Source organism: Hemitrygon akajei, chromosome 7 (assembly GCF_048418815.1).
Source record: "Hemitrygon akajei chromosome 7, sHemAka1.3, whole genome shotgun sequence".
Lineage (NCBI taxonomy): Eukaryota > Metazoa > Chordata > Chondrichthyes > Myliobatiformes > Dasyatidae > Hemitrygon > Hemitrygon akajei.
Genome location: NC_133130.1, coordinates 53982323 through 54000872, shown reverse-complemented (window position 1 = coordinate 54000872; position 18550 = coordinate 53982323). Strand labels below are relative to the sequence as shown.

Below are 18550 nucleotides of genomic sequence, written 5' to 3'. Positions count from 1 at the left end.
CCCCCCCCCCCCCAGAACCGGCGATACACCCCCCAATGTTCACAGTCTGGATCAGCCTCTGTTTGGGAGGTCTGCCTCTGTACCACGGTGCCTGAACCTCGACCAGCTGCGCCAAGTCCACATGGGCTGGTTTGAAGTCGGTCCACCGCGAAAACCTCCTCTCTCCCACCAATGTCCAGAACATACGTGGACCTGTTGTTGGTGATCACCTTGAATGGCCCCTCGTACGGCTGCTGTAGCGGTGCCCGGTGTCCGCCCCTTCATACAAACACAAACTTACAGTTCTGTAGGTCTTTGCATACATGGGTCGGGGTCCGTCCGTGCTGTGAAGTCGGTACGGGGGCCAGGTTGCCGAGCCTTTCGCGTAGTCTGTCCAGGACTGCTGCGGGTTCTTCCTCTTGCCCCCTGGGGCTGGTATGAACTCTCCCAGGACAGCCAGGGGTGCGCCGTATACCAACTCGGCCGACGAGGCGTGCAGATTCTCTTTGGGCGCTGTGCGAATTCCAAGTAGGACCCAGGGAAGCTCGTTCACCCAGTTAGGTCCTCTCAGGCGGGCCATGAGAGCCGACTTCAAGTGACGATGGAAGCGTTCCACCAGTCCGTTCGACTGTTGGTAATAGGCAATTGTGTGGTGCAGCTGCGTTCCCAACAGGCTGGCCACAGCCGACCACAGGCTGGAGGTGAACTGGTCGCCTCTGTCGGAGGTATTGTGGGCCAGTACCCCGAAGCGTGCTACCCAGGTTGCAATCAGTGCTCGGGCACAGGAATCGGCAGATGTGTCGGTGAGCGGGACCGCCTCTGGCCACCTTGTGAACCGGTCTACCATAGTTAGGAGGTACTGCGCCCCTCGGGACACTGGTAGAGGGCCCACGATTTCCACATGAATGTGGTTGAACCTCTGGTGGGTGGGTTTGAACTGCTGCGGCGGGGCTTTAATGTGCCGCTGCACCTTGGCTGTTTGACACTGCGCGCACGTTCTGGCCCATTCACTGACCTGCTTGCGAAGTCCGTGCCATGCGAACTTGTTGGAGACCAGCCGGATGGTTGTCCTGTTAGATGGGTGCGCCAAACCGTGTATGGAGTTGAAAACTCGCCACCTCCAGGCTGCCGGGACGATGGGGTAAGGTTGGCCGGTAGCCACGTCGCACAGGAGGGTCCTCTCACCTGGGCCTACGAGAAAGTCCTGCAGCTGCAAACCTGAGACTGCGGTCCTGTAGCTGGGCATCTCGTCGTCTGCCTGCTGCGCCTCTGCCAGTGCTGCATAGTCCACCCCCAGGGACAGGGCCTGGACAGCTGGTCTGGAGAGTGCGTCCGCCACGACGTTGTCCTTTCCCGAGACATGCTGGATGTCCGTCGTGTACTCGGAGATGTAGGACAGATGTCGCTGCTGGTGAGCCGACCAGGGATCGGACACCTTCGTGAACGTGAAGGTCAACGGTTTGTGGTCCGTGAATGCGGTGAACGCCTTCTAAGAAGTACCTGAAATGCCGGATTGCCAGATACAGTGCCAACAGCTCTCGGTCGAAAGCACTGTACTTGAATTCGGGTGGTCGTAGGTGCTTGCTGAAGAACGCCAGGGGTTGCCAGCGCCCCTTGATGATTTGCTCCAGCACCCCACTGACTGCTGTGTCGGATGCGTCCACCGTGAGTGCGGTCGGAATGTCCGTTCTGGAGTGCACCAGCATCGCGGCATCTGCCAAGGCTTCCTTGGCTTTAACGAAAGTGACTGCGGCCTCCTCGTCCCAAGTAATGTCCTTGCCTTTACCTGACATCAGGGTGTACAAAGGGGGCATGATACGGGCTGCTGAGGGGAGGAAATGGTGATAGAAGTTCACCATACCAACGAACTCCTGCAGGCCTTTGACCGTGTTGGGCTGGCAAAGTGGCAGATCGCGTCTACCTTGGCAGGCAGAGGTGTTGCCCCATCTTTGGTAATCCTGTGGCCCAGGAAGTCGATGGTAACGAGACCAAACTGGCATTTGGCCGGGTTGATCATGAGGCCGAAATCACTCAGGCGGGAGTAGAGCTGGCGGAGGTGGGACAGATGCTCCTGGCAACTACTGCTGGCTATAAGGATGTTGTCCAAATAGATGAACACAAAGTCCAGGTTGCGTCCCACCGCATCCATTAGCCGCTGGAACGTCTGTGCGGCATTCTTCAGGCCGAATGAGGTGATGAGTGTTGTCTTCAGGGTGCACCGGGATTTGATGGTATCCCCGGACGAGGTTTACATTGGAAAATATTCTGGCCCTGTGCAGGTTTGCTGCAAAGTCCTGTATGTGCGGCACGGGGTAGCGGTCTGGAATTCTAGCCTCGTTCAGTCTGTGGTAGTCGCCGCATGGTCTCCAATACCCAGCTGCTTTGGGCACCATGTGCAGGGGGGAGGCCCATGGGCTGTCGGACCTCCATACAATCCCCAATTCCTCCATCCTTTTGAACTCCTCCTTCGCCAGGCGGAGCTTTTCCGGGGGGAGCCTTGGTGCGCGGGCTTGGAGGGGTGGTCCCTGGGTCGGGATGTGGTGCTAAACCCCGTGTCTGGGCATGGCTGCCGTGAACTGCAGTGCCAGAATTGATGGAAAGTCCGCCAGGATTCTGGTGAATTCGTTGTCCGACAGCGTGATGGAGTCCAGGTGTGGGGCCGGCAACTTGGCTTCACCCAGCAAGAATGTCTGGAAAGTCTCAGCATGTAATAGTCTTTTCCCTTGCAAGTCGACCAGCGGGCTGTGAGCTTGCAAGAAATCCGCCCCCAGGAGTGGTTGGGCCACCGCGGCCAGTGTGAAGTCCCACGTGAACCGGCTGGCGCCGAACTGCAGCTGCACTGTGCAGGTGCCGTAGGTCCATATCGTGCTGCCGTTTGCGGCCCTCAGGGTGAGTTCTGGCTTCCTGTTGAGGGTGTCGTACCTCGTCAGGGGCAAGACGCTGATTTCCACTCCGGTGTCGACCAAGAATCGGTGTCCCGACTGTTTGTCCCAGACGTACAAGAGGCTTTCCTGGTGGCTAGCTGCCATAGTCATTAGCGGCAGCTGGCCCTGGCCCTGGCCCTTGCAGGGCGGGCGACAACGGCGGGTTTTTGTGCCCCACCGCTGGTGGTAGAAACACCACTGTTCACTGTCCTCCTCACTCCTGCCTCTGTGTTGTGTTCACCCCCTGCCGGGCATGGTCTGGTCCGCTGTTGGGCGCGTGGCCTGGTAATCTGACTGATGGATGCCACGCTCTCCCTCTTGGCTTTCCACAGCACGTCTGCCCGGGCCGCCACCTTCCGGGGGTCGCTGAAATCTGCGTTGGCCAGCAGCAGATGTATGTCCTCGGGCAGTTGCTCTAGGAACGCTTGCTCGAACATGAGGCAGTGTTTGTGTCCATCAGCCAGGGCCAGCATCTCATTCATCAATGCTGACGGCAGTCTGTCTCCCAAACCGTCCAGGTGAAGCAGGCGGGCACCCCGCTCACGCTGTGAGAGGCCAAAGGTCCCAATGAGCAGCGCTTTGAATGCTTCATATTTGCCTTCTGCCGGGGGCGACTGTATGAAATCCGCAACCTGGGCAGCCGTCTCCTGGTCAAGGGCGCTCACCACGTGGTAGTAACGCGTGGAATCAGAAGATATCTGCCGAATATAGAACTGGGCTTCTGCTTGGCTAAACCACGTGCGTGGTCGCAGCGTCCAGAAAGTCGGCAGTTTTAGCGAAACTGCGTGAACAGATGAAGAGTCGGTCATCTTTGGTCCAAATCCCGTTTGGACCATCGGGGTCACCAATGTAGCGATGTGCTACACACAGCACTGAAATAACGACACGCATTCGGTAAGTCGTTTTGAGACTAGTTTATTCAAACTTCACAGCGCTGGCATTTAATCCCTAGCGCCTGCCCTCTCCAGGCGGAAATGACATCAGAGGTGCATTACCAAAGTCTCCCCCCGTGCGTTGGTTATTTGTGAGCTGGTTCGCCTGCGCAGAAAGTGGGTCGCCACACCACTTTATTTTCAGTTGTGATTGTTTTCCATCAATGGAACAGAAACATTGTGGGTGGTGGGTCCCAAGCTCTGCCGGGTCCTAAAGTCCACTGCACTGAGACAGCTTAATATGGTCCAGAGCTCCGTCAGGTCTTAAAGTCCACCGCACTGAGACAGGTTAAATAAGAGACTTGAGCATCCGTGTTTTTTGGTATATGCGGGAGGTCCGGGAACCAATCCCCCGCGGATAAAGAGGGCCTACTGTAGTCAGAGTGGCTTTGTAAAGGGGAAAATTGAGTCTCTCAAAATTAATTTGAGTTCTTTTGAATTGAGGGTTTTTATTCAGGTTGGGGGGGTGTGTGACCATTGGTGTATTACAATGGTAGGTCTACTGATAATTTGTCATTTGTATTAATTTTTTGGATGGGAGAGTAGTTTACATGGTTAGTAATTTTGCAGATGACACCAAAATTGATGATGATGTGAAGAAGGTCAACTAATATTAACAAAGCTTAGATGAACTGAAGAAGTAGGCCATAAAGTGGCAGGTGCAATTTAACTAACAAGTCTGAGGTATTGCATTTGTGTGAGGTGTAAGTGGTATTATATAAAATACAAACAAGCATAAGAAATTCAACTGCAATTAAAATAATGATTATACAGTCCAATTCAGCAACACTGAAGAAGATGTTCTGTATACTTGCCTTCATTGGTCAGGGCATTGGGGACAGCAGTTTGGGTGTTAACTTAACAGATGTATACATTATTGGTGACACCATGCTTAAGTTGTAAGGAGAGGTAAATGCTGGAGGAACTCAGCAGGTCAGGCAGCACCTATGGAGGGAAATAAATAGTCAATGCTTTGGGCTGAGACCCTTCTTCAGGACTGGCATAGGATAGGCTAGGATGTTTTTTTCCCCTGGAGCATTGAAGGCTGAGTGTTGACATTATGGAGATTCATAAAATCATGAAGGGCGCATGAGGTCACAGTTTTTTTTCCCCCAGGGTAAAGGAGGATGTTGTGTGAGAGAGGAAAGATTTAAAAGGGACATGAGGAGCAAAATTTTTGTACACATAAAGCAGAGTAAAGAGAGTCACAGAGTCCTGCAGCACAAAACACTAGCCCTTTGGCCCATCTAGTCTTTATTGGCGTGGTTTTCTGCATAGTGCCATCTACCCAGACCATACCTCTCTAATCCGTGTACAAACCTATCAAAACTTCTCTTAACTTGAATGAACTACCAGAAGAAGTTACAGAGATGGGTACAAGTACAGTATTTAAAAGACATTTGGACAGGTATGTAGATAAAAAGTGTTTAAGGGATATGGATGAAATGCAGGCAAATTGGACAAGATCAGGTGAACAAGTTAGAAGGCCCAGTTTCCATGCTCTATAATTCTATGACTCTGGCGAATGGGGAGCAATGAGAATCAAGTTTATTTTTACCCTACCTCATTAATACAGGAAATGTTGCAAAGTTTATTTTTGCTTTAAAAATTGTAACAGTAACAGAAGTTCTTGTCCTTTGTAGGAAGTAGTTTTGATGTTGAAGAATAAAATGTAAACATATTATCATTTATTCTTTTCACAGATGCTCCAAATGCTGATCAGCACGATCTGTTCTGTCAGAAACTACAACAGTGCTGTGTTATTTTTGATTTCATGGACTCAGTTACCGATCTAAAGAGTAAAGAGGTCAAAAGAGCAACACTGAATGAATTGGTGGATTTCCTCACATCCAACAGAGGTGTGCTTCTTGAACCAGTGTATCCTGAAATAGTGAAAATGGTACGTGATCAGTACCCATTCTTTAGTGTCTTTTTGTGTAAGGTTGTCTTTCATTGGAAAATAAAACTACAACGGATGTTTATAGAGAAGAATCTTAATAAAGCAAAATTGATAAGAACATATCAGATACTTAGATCTATAATTACAGAATACAACTCTACAGTGTATCAGTTTTAAAATCCAATTTATGAAATTAGTACTTGTTTGTTCTTAGAACTCCTATGTTTCAAGAAAATTCATCCATATGATTAACAAAGGTAAACCATTCCTCGTTCTTCAACTACTGACATAGTCTACAACCTTTGACATTGCTGACCACACCATTCTCTCCCAACACTTCTCTCTCCACTATTGTCCAATGTTCCTACATATTTTGATGCCCTTTTTTGTATCTATCTAGTTGTCACCCAGGAATCTCCTGAAAAGAATTGAAATGAAATGAACCACCTGAAATACCTACTGCTATAGTGTTTTGGAAATTTCCTCCCAATTAAATATTGCAAAGATCAAACCATTGTGGTTATTCTCTACTTGCAGCAAACATAGGTTCACAAACAAGTATGAAGTTAGAATGTGCATAGTATTGTTTCATTGTCCACCATGAACTCCATTGTCTAACCATCGTCTACTCCAGGAAATTTTGGAAATCTAAAATGTGAATTGAAAATGCCAGAAATACTCAGGTCAGACAGGATTAGCGGGAAGAGGAACAATTAACATTTCAGGTCTAAGACCCTCCATCAGAATTAGTAACAAGGAGGAATGGGGAGGGATGGGTAGAACTGAAGGAATATTTCTGACAGGGTGACACCAGATGAGTTAATGTATCATTTACAGTAAGTTCATTATGCTGTTTTATCTGTGTAATATGTTGTTAATTGCAAGACTATGTACAGGATATGTCTGGAAGGCAAGACTTGTTTAGAAACATAAGGAGCCAAAACAATTACAGGCAGAAATACCCAGCTCTAATAGAGACAAGGGGGGAAAAAGGTAATGTTATCTAAAGTTGGAGTACTCGATGCTGTGTCAAGAAGGCTGCAATGGAAGACACGAATCTTATTTGCAACTAGAGTAGGTAGTTAATTACAAATGCAATTCTGACCATGCCATCAATATGACTGTCTATTCACCTCATTTACTTTTTCCAATTGATCTCCTACCATGGCTGAAGTATGATATTATATCTGTGAACTATCCAATGATTGCATTTTCATCAATTACTATTCACCATTACTCATTAGTTTTTTTGATTACTATTAACTGCCGCTTTAGCAGGTTTGTAATTTTAATATTTTTATCTTGGGTTTTGTTACCATGATGCTTTTTTTAATTAAACCTACTCCACTTCTGTAGCACTTGAACATATTCTTGTAGATTGGTTTAAACTTAGATCATTCCCAGGGAACAAGTAGGGCATTGGCTAAGGAATGAAATATGTAGTAGACATTGTAATAATGACTTTTGTCTTTCCAAAATACTTGCATCTCACCATTGCTGAATTTATGAATGTCACTGAAATTCCTCCCTAAGCTTTATTTATCTCTACTTTTTATTTCTTCTTTTAAAACTCTTCTCAATACCAATTGTTTGATCAAATTTTAGGTAAAATTATCTAGTGTTGTCCTTCGGAGTGCCATGACATTTATCTTGCTAAATGCAGGTTATTTAAGTTATTTTTGTTGAAGAGGAAACTAAAAGTTATAACAATTACTATAAAGATTGGAACATCGTGGTCAGAATGGGAAGGAAGGATTATATGCCCACATTCACTTTTTGTATTTGCATGTTGGCCTTCAGTGACTGTTGACAAGCATATCCATGTCCTTTTGAACATCAACACTAGTTTCTGGCTATATAGTACTCTGCTTTTCTGTTATGTAGATCTAAGTGCACAAGCTCCAAGTTTAATTCATTCCATTTGCCATGTTCTCATTTGCTTACTTAGCTTGTCGTTGTCCCCATAAAGCAGGGGTTCCCAACCTTTTTTATGCCATGAACCAATACCATTAAGCAAGGAGTCTGTGGACCCATGTTAGGAACCCCTGCCATAAAACCTGTTTATGTCTTCACTGTAGTTAGCTTAAAATCATCAGCAACTTGAAAGTGGCTTTTGGTGACTTAGCTAAAAACATAGATATAGATGACACAAAGGTTGGGGGTGTTGTGGATAGTCTGGAAGGTTGTCAGAGGTTACAGCGGGTTACATCGATAGGATGCAGAACTTTGCTGAGAAGTGGCAGATGGACTTCAACCCAGGTAAGTGTGAAGTGTTTCATTTTGGTAGGTCCAATTTGAAAACAGAATATAATGTAAATGGGAAGACTCTTGGCAGTGTGGAGGATCTGAGAGATTTTGGGGTGCGTGTGGATAGGATACTCAAAGCTGCTGCACAGGTGGACAGTGTTGTTAAGAATGCGTATAGTGTACAGGTAGTCCCCGAGTTACGAACGTTCGACTTACGAACAACTCATACTTACAAACCAAGGAAGGAGAACGCCATCCGCCATTTTAAGTTGGATCGTGACGTCTTCCGCCATTTTAAGTCGTTGCCTGACTCTCCCCCCCTTTCCGGTCGGCTGGTGGTGCAGTGAGATCAGCGCTGGGCTCGAGAACAGAGGTTCCCGAGTTCGATCCAGTGACAGACCATTCCCAAGCGCACCGGGTTGATGTCGAGCTTGCAACTCGACCTCGTAAAAAAAAACTGCCACCTCCAGGTTAAATTCCCACGCAGAATATTGTGGAGGATCATCAACTGTGGAATTGAATTCAAGGGCTGTGAGGTAATGTTACACCTATATAAGACCTTGGTCAGACCCCACTTCGAGTAGTGTTCAGTTCTGGTTACCTTACTACAGAAAGGATATGGATACTATAGAGAGAGTGCAGAGGAGATTTACAAGGATGTTGCCTGGATTGGAGGGTGTACCTTATGAGAATAGGTTGAATGAACTTGGCCTTTTCTCCTTGGAGCGAAGGAGGATGAGAGGTGACCTGATAGAGGTGTATAAGATGATGAGGGGCATTGATCGTGTGGATAGCCAGAGGCTTTTTCCCAGGGCTGAAATGGCTAACATGAGGGGTCATAGTTTTAAGATGCTTGGAAATAGGTACCGAGGGAATGTCAGGGTAAGTTTTTCACACAGAGTGGTGGGTGTGTGGAATGCACTGCCAGCGGCAGTGGTGGAAGTGGATACAATAGGGTCTTTTAAGAGCCTTTTAGATAGGTATATGGAGCTTAGGGGTATGTGCTAGGGAATTTCTAGACAGAGTCTAGAGTAGTTTACATGGTCAAATAACATTGGCGGCTGAAGGGCCTGGAATGTGCTATAAATTTCTATGTTCTAAATTGTGCAAAGCTGGAGTCCACACATTGATCTCTTATATTACTGCTGTGGCACTAGTCAGAATATGCCAGCTTGAGAAGATCTGTTTATTCCCGATGTTTGCTTTTTGTCTGACAATTCCTAATCTTCATCAGTTTTGTTACCTCCAATTCCATCTACTCCAACCTTGTTGACTGTGCTTCTTGCTGGGATATATTGAAAGCCTTTTTAAAATTCAAATGCATCACATTACCGTAAATTCTGGTGTATAAGCTGAGAATTTGGCCCTAAAATTAGGGGGTTAGCTATACAGAGGGTGCCAACTTTGGGAAAACGAATACACGGAAGACAGGTCATATTTATTGGCTGTTTCTGAGTTAAATTCGTTCCACTGTCGATGCATGAATTCTTTGAATGGTTTGTTTAAACTCACATCTAGTGGCTGGAGCACGGACATCAAACCACCGGGGATGACTGCAATGTCTGTATTTTCAGCTTTTAATGCTGCTTTTGTCTTTCCTGACAAGTGTGCTTTGAACATGTCCCAGACAAGTAGTGACTTCCTTCCTGAAACCTTCGGGAGGTCGACGCCACACCTCTTTAACCCACTTCAAGCAACCTGCTTCGTCCATCTAGCAGCGTTCTTGAATGTAAATGACACCCTGCGGGAATTTTCTGAACAATCTTTGTTTTTTGTCTCAACACAAGATCACGTCTATTCATAAATCGGGTGCACCAACTTCACGTAGCTTTGAAATTTTCGCTGACCTCACGGTGTTTATCATCCCATTTCAATGCTTGAACTCAAATCATTTCTCTGGTAACAATATATCCAGACGATCGCTGGTGATTTTCCTGCTCTCTAAAACTTTTTGTTCCAGTTCTGGCTACTGGCATGTTTTCCCACAATTTGCATATTTTGTCTTTGGCATTTCCCTCAGTGTGTCCTCTGCCTTTCTCCACTCTCTCACTTGTTTCTCGTTTACACTAAACTTCTTAGCAGCTGCAGAATTATTTGTTCCTTTAACAAAATCAAAAACCTTCAGCTTGAAGCCAGCATCCTATCGCATTTGTTTCAATCTTCTGTACATGGTGGTCGCAAACTCTATACTGAGTACACGTATTGATCCCGCTACCCCGTGTTATGTTTTAACGAGATTATGATGGACGCTAAGTGGTTTCACGGGGGTTACATTTCAGAGGATTCCTTTCCATTGGAAACCTAATCCAAAATTTCTCTCCCTGATTTATTTATTAAGAATTCATCTATAACACTCTACAATGTGTCGACCTGTTTTCTTAGCAGGTACTGGTTCACAAAATTTTCAGGTTCCGGATCTGGCAAAGCTGAGTACCGGCATGTGAGATCTTGTGATCTTTTCTGGTTAAATCAAAATTCTCTACAAAAGGGGTCGGCTTATACAAAGGTAACATGAAAAAGTCACTTTTTTAACCTTGAAAATGGGGGTTGGTGTATATTCCAGGTTGGCTTATACTCCAGAATATACGGTAGTTGATACCTCTATATCTGTTCTCCTTGTTTCATGCTCAAATTAGTCAAGTAATATTTTTCTTTCAAATACTATTTTAATTATTCTTTTAAAGGTGTTCTATTATTAAATTATTCATTATAGAGTTCAGCATTTTCCCAATAACTGGCATCAAGCCTGTAAGTCAGTAGTTTCTTGTTTTCTCTCGCCTTCCTTTCTTAATAGTAGTGTCACAGTGTGAACAATTCCAGAAACTATAGTACTTTCTCTAAAATTGCCTCTTTCTGAACTCTGGACTGTAGGTCATTGTATCCTTGGGATTTATCAGTTTTCAAGCTTGCCAATATTTATAGTATTAATGGTTGACTAATACTTGGTTCTTTCAGTTTTTAATTTTTATTAGATCCTTGATCTTCAGACTTATCAGTTTGTGTGTCTTCTGTGCAGATATATTGCTCTGCCATTTCCTTATTCCCCATTATAAATTTTGCTTTCTCTGTATGTAAGGACACACTAGCCTTGTTAGTTTCTCTCCTCCAACCCTATCAACAGTCAAGGTCCTGTATACTGACAGTTCAAGGAGACTGCACATCCTGCCTAGACCTCTCTGATTTTAAAATAAAATCACAGGTTCTATTTTCCAGTGTTTCTATTGTTGATATGGTATGGAAAAGTGACTGGCCACACTCTCATTCCTGTATTGTTCTTGCTGTGTAGGTCTGATCATGTTGATTTTCAACTCCCTTGTCAAAGGATTTTCACAGCAGACCCTTGCTGTGTTTCCGAGATTTGTACTCATTGCTGCATCAGAGAAGTCATTGTATTGTTGAAATTATATACAGTTGTACTGCGTATGTTAATCAAAATGGCTTCTTTGTTTGTTAAAAGTAAAACTGCTTCTTTGTTATGCTAAGTGGTGAGGGAGTGTTTTCTTGCAGAGCACTCTCGAAGCTTGTTTGGGTTAAAGTTGCTGATAACAGGGATTGTATTCATTTGTTAACCAATTGGGTTGGATGTTATCTTCTCTTGTGGGTCTGGGAGCTGGGATTTTGCGGTCTTTTCGGGAGTTGGGGAGAAGACGGTGAAGAAGGCGGACGTGTGCCGCACTGCTCGGTTGATCACTTCGGGTGGTCCCAGGTGCGGGGTCATGGAGGTCGGAGGAGAGTGAAGAGAGGTCGAACGGTTTGATGGTTGTGCTCCAACTACCTGCACTAAATTGACTGAACTCTGATAAATTCTGGCGCCTTTTCTTTATTTTCTTTTTCTTCATATATACTAGTAAGATTTATAAAATGTATTCTGTAACCGTACCTGGTGTGAGCATGATATTGTGTGTGCGACGTTGCATTAATGTGTATTCCACAGTATCTACGTATACGGGAGGCGGGGTTTGGCGGGTGGTTGGAACATTCCCCCTAGGCACATAACAGCCTGTCGCGTAAGCGTTACATTTGTGGGGGCTCATCTGGGATGGAATTTTCAGTAGCTGTGGAATCGTGCATGCCCAGTAGTGCGGAGATGGACGGAGATAGGCTTGTAAACTGGTGCGATTTAGAATATGTACAGGTGCATTATGTGTGTGTGGTGAGCAGGGTGGATTTTCGGGTTTCGGATGGTGCGTTAGTGCGGTGGTTGAATTTGGTCAAAGGTATGGGGTCGATAGAACTAGTAGCAAGGAGGTGCGGGAAAGAGATGGAGGGAAGCTGGATGTTGGTTCGTACGAGTGCTGACGTCAGGATGTTGGGAACTGCCAGCGACAGTCAACGTCCAGTGGGAGGTTGGGCCGTGGGGTCTCCACACCCTCTCGGAAGATGAGGGTGAGGAGACACCAGAGGAGGAGCTAGAGTTGACCCCCGGGGAGGTGCCCATCACCAGTAAAGGGGGGGGGGGGGGTCGGAGTGGGGAGGCGTGGCCAGGCCCCTCCCCACCCTCCTACCTTACCTCCCTGGTAGGAGTGGCCGAGAGACCACGGCTGAAGCTGGGAGCGTTCTCAGGAGCCACGCCTACTCTGGACAGGGAGGTGGACTATGAGACCTGGATCGAGCATACGTCCCTGATGTTAGAGGAGTGGCCAGGCTCAGATGAGGAGAAGAGACAGTGATTGGTGGGAAGTTTGAGGGGTGCGACGGCCAAAGCAGTCCGGGAGTTGAAAGTTGAAAAGCCCGGGGCTTCAGTGGAGGAGTGTATAGAAGTTTTGGAGGGAGCGTTTGGGTTGTCAGGGGATCCCTGGCTGCTTTTTTCAACACATGGAGTAATGGAGAGGGGAAAAGCTCTCCGAGTACATATTTCGGATAGGGAGAATGCTTACGGGGTTGCGGCGCCGGGGGGTAGTTAAGGTGCCCAACGTGGCTAGAGTGAGGATGAGTCAGATATTCAGTGGTTCTCTGGAGGAGGATGAGGTCGTGTGGAGTATCCGGCAGTCTTATAGAAAGGGCCCCCCTCTATCATTCGGGCAGCTGTTTAGAGATGCTGGAGGAAGGGAGAGCGTTGGGACGGAAAAGGGGCTCAGGCCACCGGGAGCAATCCTCAGCGATATGGGAAGTGGTGGCCGGGTGGAGGACCAAGAAACCCGAGGGGTCCCAGGGGAGTAGGGACCCCCCCCCCCCCCCCCCCTTGAGGGGAAGGACAGAGAAAGTACCCCCTCCAGGGGGCGGCCCGCGCAATGGGCTGGGAGTGGCCTTTCTGAGACACCGCTCCCCGAAGATGTCCTGGGTACTTTGTAGGCTAGGACCCAAGATGCAGCTGACTAGGTTTACAACCTTCTGCAGCTTCTTTTGGTCCTGTGCAGTAGTAGCCCCTCCATACCAGACAGTAATGTAGCCTGTCAGAATGCTGTCCATGGTACATGTATAGAAGTTTTTAAGTGAATTTGTTGACATGCCAAATCTCTTCAACTCCTAATAAAGTATAGCTGCTGTCTTGTCTTCTTTATAACAGCATTGATATGTTGGGACTAGGTTAGATCCTCAGAGATCTTGACACCCAGGTACTTGAAGCTGCTCACTCTCTCCACTTCTGATCCCTCTATGAGGATTGGTATGTGTTCCTTTGTCTTGCCCTTCCTGAAGTCCATAATCAGCTCTTTCGTCTTACTGTCGTTGAGTGCCAGGTTGTTTCTGTGGCACCATTCCACTAGTTGGCATATTTCACTCCTGTAAAGCCCTCTCTATATTGCTGCAACAGCCTAGTATGTGTAAAAACAATGTGGTTTCTACACATACAAGCATACCTGTGTGTGTAGAAACCACATTGTGCAGGAAACCATAGGAGTTGTTGCTGGAGGAAGAGCAACAAAAAGATCTGAAGATCGGAAAGCCTGCTTAGTAGCATGCCACTTAAAGAACTTGAACCACTCCATTAAAAAAAAAGTACATTTTCTGAGTATTTATGCTCAGTGGGGTAAATTGCAGTTGATGGATGTACCTGACATACTTTGTGAGATAATGAAATTCATCTTTTACTATTGTGTGGGGATTCTCACCCATGAAGGAAACTATAACAGTCCAGGTGGTTCTAGCCTCTGAAGCCCAGGATCTTCCTCCTGCAATGGATCATGTTGATGCTATTTCTTGTTGCCCTCAGTTGCCTCTCAAGGTACAAGTGACACTCTCGTTGCATCTAGTACATACCAGTGGGTGGGCCAATTTGTTTACATGGTTGACACCAGGCCCCGAAACAAACACTCATGCTTTGTCATGGCATCTTCACTAGTTGAAGAGAAGGAATAACTGACGGAAGTTTTCTAGGTCTCCTTGGAAAAAATCAATGGTCCTTCGTACCATCCTGCCCCCATGGTGCTCCTTGACTAATAATTACTAAGAGTGGAGAAGAAGCAAAGTTGTTCACTTTGAAGACTGATAAAGTACATTTTTGTTTAAATGGAAAAAGACTCTGGTAACTGTAATAAAGAGGTGTGAGGCTTGCTGGAGAAATCACATAAGTGGCATAAAGGTTCTGCAAGTAATTGGAAAAGATAATAAAATGCAAGCCTGTTTAAGGAATTGGAATACAAAATTAGGGAATTGTTACTGCAACTTTTACAAAGTACACTCAAGACCATAAGATTTAGGAGTAGATTTCGCCCATTGAGTCTGCTGTGCTCTGCTATTTCATCATGGCTGATCCAGTTTTCCTCTCAGCCCCAATTTCCTGCCATCTTCCCATATCCCTTCACATCCTGACCAATCAATAATCTATCAACCTCTGTCTTAAGTATATATAAAGACTTGGATTCCATGGCTGCCTGTGGCAAAGAATTCCACAGATTCACCACTCTCTGGCTAAAGAAATTCCTCCTCATCTCCATTATAAAAGGATGCCCTATATTCTGAGGCTATGATCTCTGGTCTTAGACTCTCCCACCATAGGAAACATCCTCTCCATATCCACTCTATCAAGGCCTTTCACCATCTGAATTGGTTTTGATGAGGTCACCCCTCATTCTTCTGAATTCCAGCAAATACAGGCCCAGAGCCATCAAATGCTCTCCATTTCAATCCTGGAATCATTTTCATGAACTTCCTTTGAACCATCTGTAGTTTCAACATATCCTTTCTAAGATAAGGGGCCCAAACCTGCTCACAATACTCTTAAGTAAGGCCTTACTAGTGCTTTACATCTTGCTTTTATATTCTATTCCTCTTCAACTGAATGCTAACATTGCATTTGCCTTCCTCACCACAGACTCAACTTGCAAATTAACCTTTAGGAAATCTTGCAGAAGGACTCCCAAGACCCTTTGTGCCTCACTTTAAAAAAAAATATTTTCTCTCCATTTAGAAAATAGTCAACCTTTTCATATCTTCTACCAAAGTGCATGACCATACACTTCCCAGCACTGTATTCCATCTGCCTCTTCTTGACTGATTCTCCTAATCTGTCTTAAGTCCTTCTGTAGCCACCCTACTTCCTCAAAACTACCTGCCCCACCACTTTTCTTCATATTGTCTACAAACCCTGCAACAAAGCCATCAATTCCATCATCCACATCATTGACATTTAACGTAAAAAGAATCCCTTCCAACACAGACCCCTTTGGAAGACTACTACAGGTAGTCCCCGAGTTACGAACGTCCGATTTACGGACAACTTGGACTTATGAACCGAGGAAGGAGAACGCCGTCCGCCATTTTAAGTCGGATCCCGACACCATCCGCTATTTTCAGTCGTTGCCGTTGACACTGTGTTTGAGTGTTTAACTTTGTATTTGGCTTAAAATTTTCTTAGTAAGATTCACCCTGACCACCCCCCCAATTCCGGTCGGCTGGTGGTGCAGTGAGATCAGCACCGGGCTGGAGAACGGAGGTTTCTGTGCCAGGTTGATGTCGATTCAGTGACTCCCATACCATCCGTGCTGGGTTGATATCGAGCTCACAGCTCGACCTCTTAATAGTTTAAATTCCCATGCGTAATATTGTGGATGATCAAATACGCAAACCCAGCACAGCCCCCATTTGTCCCATTCTGCCTGTCTCAGTGTGGTTGTCCTTAAGACCCAGCGGACCTCGGGAGCTGGCAGAGGTCGGGACCCAACGCCTGCAGTGTTTCTGTTCCATTGACGGGAAGTGATCACGATTGAAAATGAAGTGGAAATAATAAAGCGTTTGGGAAGAGGTGAAATGCCATCGGTCATTGGAAAAGCGTTAGGCTACAGCCACTCAACGATCAGAACAATTTTAAAGGATAACCGATAAAGTGAGAATAATGGAGTATTTGAAAGGCCCTGCCCCAATGAAAGCTACAATTATTACTAAGCAATGCAGTGGTTTAATTATTGGAATACATACATTTCTTAAGTGTTTTATATGCATAGAAAGGTAAAATATATACTAAGACAAACGTTTGACTGACACTAAATAATACCAGATGTACTTGTTCCGACGTACGTACAAATCTGTCTTAAATACGAACTCAGGAACGGAACTCGTATGTAACCTGGGGACTGCCTGTAGTCACCAGCAGCTACTCAGAAAAGGCTCCCTTTATTTCCACTCTTTGCCTCCTTCCAATCAGTCACTATCTATGCTAGAATCTTTCCAGTAATACCACGGGCATGTAGCTTGTTAAGCAGTCTCATGTGTGGCACCCTGTCAAAGGCCTTCTGAAAATCCATGTACACAGCATCAACTGATTCTCCTGTGTCTATCCTGCTTGTTATTTCTTGAAAGAATAATTCCAATGGATTTGTCAGGCAAGATTTTCCCTTGAAAAGAACATGCTGACTACAGCCTATTTTATCATGTGCCTCCAAGTACCCTGAGATCTCATCCTTAATAATCAACTTCAAAATCTTTCTCACCACTGAGGTCAGACTAACTAACCTATAAAGAGCAAACACGAGGAAATCTGCAGATGCTGGAAATTCAAACAATACACACAAAATGCTGGTGGAACACAGCAGGCCGGGCAGCATCTATAAGGAGAAGCACTGTCGATGTTTCGAAGGGTCTCGGCCGGAAACGTCGACAGTGCTTCTCCTTATAGATGCTGCCTGGCCTGCTGTGTTCCACCAGCATTTTGCATGTGTTGTTTTAACTAACCTATAATTTCCTTTCTTCTGCCTCTCTTCCTTCTTGAAGAGTGGTGTGGTATTTGCCATTTTCCAGTCTTCTGGAACCATTCCAGAATCTAGTGATTCTTGAAAGATAATTACTAATGCCTCCACAATCTCTTATGCCACCTCTTTCAGAACCTTGGGGTGTATACCATCTGGTCCAGGCAACTTACTTACCTTCAGACTCTTCAGTTTCCCAAAAATCTTCTCTCTGGTAATGGTAACTTCACACACTTCATGACCCCTGATTCCTGGAACTTCCACCATACTGCTAGTGTCTTCCACAGTGAAGACTGATGTAAAATACTTATTCAGCTGATCCCTTATTGGGCTCGACCACGAGTTGCCCTAAAAAGCCATCTACTAGGCTCTCTAGAAATTCACCCTCCTGGAATCTAGCACCAACCTGATTTTCCCGAACTATTTGTATATTGAAATCCTCCATGACTATTGTAACATTGCCTTTTTGGCATGCATTTTCTATCTCCTGTTGTAATCTCTAGACCACATCCTTACTACTGTTTGGGGGTCTTTATACAACTCCCATTAGGGTCTTCTTACCCTTGTACATCGTTAGCTGTATCCACAATGATTCAATATTTTCTGACCCAATGTCACCTATTTCTAATGATTTGATTTCATTCTTTTTACCAACAGAGCAATGCCAAACTCTCTGCCTTCCTGCCTGTCCTTTTGATACAATGTGTATCCTTGGATATTAAGCTCCCAGCTATAATCTTCTTTCAGCCACGATTCATTAATGCCTACAACATCATACCAGCCAATCTGTAACTGTGCTATAAGTTTATCTACCTTATTCCATATACTGCATGCATTCATTCCTGTATTCACGCTTTTTGATTTTGTCCACCTTTTATGTTGATACCATCCTGTTGACTGTAACTTTGCCCTATCAACAGCCTCTCCTCACTACATATTGCCTCTGTTTGTAAACCAGCGACCTCTCTTCAGCACTATAATCCGCTTTCCTACGATACTTCTTGCATTGAAATATACACAGCTTAGGACTCTAGTCAACGTTTTGAATTTTAACTTTGTCTGAGGTCTTAGCAACATCTGCCTCCACAACCTTTCCAGTAACTATTCTGGCACTCTGATTCCCATCACCTGCAACTCCAGTTTAAACCCCATCATATAGCATTAACAAACTTTCCCACTAGGATATTAGTTCCCCTGCATTTGAGGTGCAAACTATCCCTTCTGTACAGGTCCTAACTCACCTGGAAGAGAGCCCAAAGATACAATCTTATGCCCTCACTCCTACAGCAACTCCTTAGCCACGTATTATACTGTATAATCTTCTAGTTCTGGCCTCTCTAGCACATGGTATGGGTCGCAATCTTGAGATCACAACCCTGGAGCCCTGCCCTTTAACTTAGCACTTAACTCCCTGAACTCCCTATGCAGAACCTCATCACTCATCCC

The 18550-nt window shown here is 45.6% G+C and overlaps 1 protein-coding gene across 1 annotated transcript in view; it reads left to right on the top strand.

Annotated features, from left to right (window-relative positions):
* ppp2r5a (protein phosphatase 2, regulatory subunit B', alpha isoform) overlaps nucleotides 1-18550 on the top strand; it is a 176907-nt gene that overhangs the window by 66299 nt on the left and 92058 nt on the right. Inside the window, exon 2 of the mRNA XM_073050881.1 lies at nucleotides 5539-5735. Within this exon, the coding sequence (XP_072906982.1) occupies nucleotides 5539-5735 (197 nt within the window). The remainder of the gene's footprint in view (nucleotides 1-5538; nucleotides 5736-18550) is intronic.